This window comes from Papaver somniferum, chromosome 3, assembly GCF_003573695.1.
Source record: "Papaver somniferum cultivar HN1 chromosome 3, ASM357369v1, whole genome shotgun sequence".
Classification (NCBI taxonomy): domain Eukaryota; kingdom Viridiplantae; phylum Streptophyta; class Magnoliopsida; order Ranunculales; family Papaveraceae; genus Papaver; species Papaver somniferum.
In genome coordinates, this window is record NC_039360.1 from 40,746,872 (window position 1) to 40,751,265 (window position 4,394).

Sequence of the window (4,394 nt, forward strand, 5' to 3'; positions counted from 1 at the left end):
TCAGAGTTTGTGCCCATAATTCATTAAATGTTTATCCACAGCCGATAAAAGTTCGCCAACAGTAGTGGGCGCCTCTTTGTGCTGTAATGATTGTATAGACCTGAAAAACCCAAGATCGAGAACGTTCATGTCGGGACTTTGTGAAGGTTGGAATCTCAATCTAATATCAAAACCTTCTTTTGCCGCTTCTTTTAAAAATTCTTCATCATCCACTTTAACATGTGGTTTTGCATTATCTTGTTGGATGTATATAGTTTCCCCATTGTAGTTTGGCCACTTTTCCCGAATGGCTGGTAACAATTTGTTAATCAAACAAGCTCTTGTAATGTCTTTGTTCACAGATTCAATTGGTTTATCTTCAAGTGTTCCAGCCGGACGATTTTTGCTCGTTCGTTTTGCTGCCTCCTTTGTTACAAAAGGAAATATACCTATCTTTCCATTAAAAACTTCATTTCCGAACTCATCAAATCTAGGACGAGCTACTGCTGCCAAAAACATTACCTTTTTAATGAATATTTTACTTTGGCATGTACGATATGGTTCGGTTTCTTCCGGATGAAGGTAGTAATTCTCTGTTGCTTTTGTCATAAAAAACCACTTCTCATCTATGTGTATAACATCATACATGGGCTTGGTCATCATATTATCCTTGTAAGGGATAAGATCAAGCATTCCCAAACAGAATTCTAACCGTGCTTTCTTCGTGTCCACTGTGAAGGCTGGTTTTATTGCGTTCGTGTGTTTTTTAATCGCTCCTTTCTTGACGTATCTATGGACAGTTGACTTGGGCATGTTCAAAGCTTCGGCAATGGATCTTATGGTGGTGCGTCTTCGCAATGGTATTTCCATTATCTTGCTGAAATCAACCTTCTTGGGTTTAGGACGAACTCTGGTTGGATTTCGTGAAGACACGTCAAAAGGTAATTTCTTTGCTTCACAATCTTTTCCTCGTTTCCATATACGTTTTACTGTAGATTCTGATGTTGAAAATAGTTGCGCTGCCATTGGGACTGAGCGTTTTTGCGGTCGTCCCTTCTTACTCTCCTTCAATAAGAAATGGAAAATATCTAGACGTTGTTCATTTGTGAGATTCTTTTTATTTCTGGTTGGAACATCTGATTCTCCTACATGTGTGATTGTTTCTGGAAAACAAGGGTTTAAATCCATCTCCTCCATCTCTTCGTTGTTCATACTGAACTCCATCTCCTCCAGCTCTTCGTTGTTCATCAGGTACTCCTCCATTTCTTCGTTGTTTGTGATGAAATCAATCTCATCCATCTCCTCGTTGTTCATCATGTACTCCTCCAGTTCTTCGTTGTTCGTAATGAACTCTATTTCCTCCAGCTCCTTGATTATCACCATCACCTTAATTAATTCAAAAGGTATTGCCAATTAGTTCAGTTAGAGGTCATTAGTTTATGAATGCAACCTTGGACAAGTAGTCTGATGTTTGACCATAAAAATCTTTGATGTAAAATAAGGGTGTAGTTGGTCTAAACCTTTAGGATTATCTCTCGAAAACTTCGGAAGCTGCTTACAGTTGAAGATTAAACGATAATGTAGTTGATTTAAACCTTTAGGATTATCTCTCAAAGTAACCACAATAAATATCTGAGCAATCACACATGACAGTTGCTTTTAGTCTAAAATCCACAACAATTGGCTTGGCTCCATGGTTACAATGTAATCAATGTACTGTAGTCTGTAATCGATTGTCATAATAGTTCTAATACACTTGCAGTTTCTATAACTATTGGATAAGATGATTTCAAAGTGAGGTAAAGATTTAGAGATTTACCTTAGAAGTTCTGTTTATTTTGAATCTCAAATTGATTTCCTGTTGTACAGTACTCCTGCTTTGAGAATTTGATTTGATATTTTTCAGATTTGAAATTTACTCCAGGTGGAGATTTGATGAACTTTTCTTGTTGATTTTTCAGATGGAGTACATGCATACATATGAATCACCTGAAGTTTATGAGTGAAGAGAGATCTCAGATTGAATCTCCTGAGTGAAGAGAGATCTCAATTTGATTTTGGAACCTTGTTTTTGAAAGTTCAGTATACTTTTGATTTTGTAAAAACTAAATTGATCAAAGTGATTTTTAGAATTTTTCAAACTCAAACGAATGAGAACGAAAACCCGACCAAACGGATATGGTGGGTTTCTGTTTTCTGTACGAAATTTGATGTTGTGATTGAAAAGTTGGAGATTGGAGGGAAGGGGTATTAGAATATTTTTTAAGGATAAATATGTAAAATACAATTAGAAATCTCTCTCTCTCCTATTTGCCTTAAAAATTGTGCAAATTTCAAATAGGTCACTTAGGAGTGGGACGGAGGGAGTAAATGTCACGCACAAGAGATTTTAGGTAGTCCGGTATTTAAATTTACGTTCATGGAAGAAGTAATTCACTAAATTATCGATCAAAAAAAAAAGTAATTCACTAAATCGTTGGGATGGTTACAAGTCTCTCTTACTAGCTTTCAGAATACAAGTCTCTCTCACTAGATAGCAGTGGAAAAGGAACTATTTGTGATTAGTTTTTTATATAAGTAGCCTCTACTATCATCTATCCCTTGCTGTTAACAAATTTAATACTGTATTTAGCTTTTTTATAATATTTATTTAGCGTCATTTTTTCTACCGAAACTCAAATCGACAACGAATTTGAAGTTAAGATTTTTGTTTTCATGTTCCTCGTATAAAACTGTACATTCCCACAAAAAATGAGAGTATTTCGCAATAAGAAACTTCACCATCCACAAATTTTAATTTCAACGGTTGATACTCAAAAATAGGAATTACCTATAGGTATTATTATAGTGTTCTTAGTTAGTGGCACGTCCATCCACTAAAACCCAGTAACTGGAGGTCCATAATTAAAGGAAAAGAGAAAAACGGACCCAAATTTTTAAGCCCAGGTCCTGCACACGTGTGTAACCTATTACGTGCATTTTAAAATTTTCCAAAATAGCCTTCACTATATATAACAGAAATAAAAGCCAGCTTTTCTCAATTTTCTTTTTTTCTCAATTCTGTTTTCTCTCTCCCTCTCTCTCTCTCCCTCTCCTCTTCTATGCTGCTGCCGCTTATGAAATTTAGACCTGGGGTTTGTGAAGATGTTTCGTGATTTTACGGGTACGTTATGTAATCTTTTCTCTAGTTCTTCTTTGTTTTTATTTTGTTTCTCAACCGAATCATGAAAAATCGATCGATTTCATGATATTTTCAATTATTTCTTTTTGCGGTTTTGGTAGTTCGATCTCATGATGCGTCTCTTGTTCTTCACATGCAGCTAATTTTTAGACTATGAATCAACAGTACATATTTGGTATACTGAAATATACTGCTCTATTTTTGTTGTTTTTTATAGTTTTAGAGATTTTTCTTGTTTGATCCAGAAGTACATATATGGAATACTCAAATAAAAGTGTTTCGGTTCTATTTTTTCATAGATTCGTTACTTGTTTTTCACATGCAGCTGAAATTTAGATTATGAATCAGCATTATATATTTGATGTATTGAAAAGTTATGCTTTAATTTTGTTATTTTCATAGTTTTGGATATTTTTCTTCTTTCTAGAAGTATATATATGGAATACTGAAGAAAAAAAGTGTTTTGATTCTGTTTTTCTATAGATTCATTACTTGGTTTGCACATGCAGCTGATTTTAGTTTCATTTTGGTTGTTTTTGATATGCTTTTGAGTTGCTTTTGTATATTAATCATCGGTACGTATATGATATACTGATGGATTTTGATGAAACAAGTTCAGATCTGAATAAAAAATCATGTTTTATGTTTATTTCATTAGTAGATCTGATATTTTTATGGTTTTTGGTTATTTTTTTCAGTTTTATTTTGTGTATTAACCATCAGTACATATATGACGTACTGTTTTCTTTTTGTATTTACTATGAATCTATAGGTTTTCTCTTATTTTTTTGGTTTGATCCAGGAGTACATATATGGAATACTGAAATATGTTCTTTGATTCGGTTAGATTTTATGGATTCATCACTTCTTCTTGATATGCAGTTGAGTTTTAGTTCATGAATTTCGCAGTACAAATATGTCGTACTGGTTGAAACTTCTTTTGATTCTGTTTTATTCAGAGTTTTGCCAAAAAAATTTTTGTTTGATCCATGAGTTCGTATGTGAACTACTAAAGTATGTGCTTTGATTCAGTTATATTCATAGATTCATCACTTCTTGACATGCAATTGAGTTTTTAGTTTATGAATTCGCAGTACGTAAATATCGTACTGATAAAAACTTTTTTTGATTCTGTTTTATTCATAGTTTTGCCACTTTATTTTAGTTTGATCCATGAGTACGTATGTGAAATACTGAAATAGATGCTAGTTTTGTCGTTGTATTTTAATATTGT

General features: G+C 33.5%; 1 protein-coding gene across 1 annotated transcript; it reads right to left on the reverse strand.

Moving 5' to 3' along the window:
• Nucleotides 1-1,362, reverse strand: LOC113359339. Its single transcript, XM_026602991.1, has one exon. The coding sequence runs from the start codon at nt 1,360-1,362 to the stop codon at nt 1-3; it is 1,362 nt and encodes a 453-aa protein (XP_026458776.1).
• Nucleotides 1,363-4,394: the final 3,032 nt, after the last annotated feature.

Coding starts and splice junctions, on each gene's coding strand:
- LOC113359339 (XM_026602991.1), bottom strand. CDS start 1,362: ATGGTGATAATCAAGGAGCTGGAGGAAATAGAGTTCATTACGAACAAC.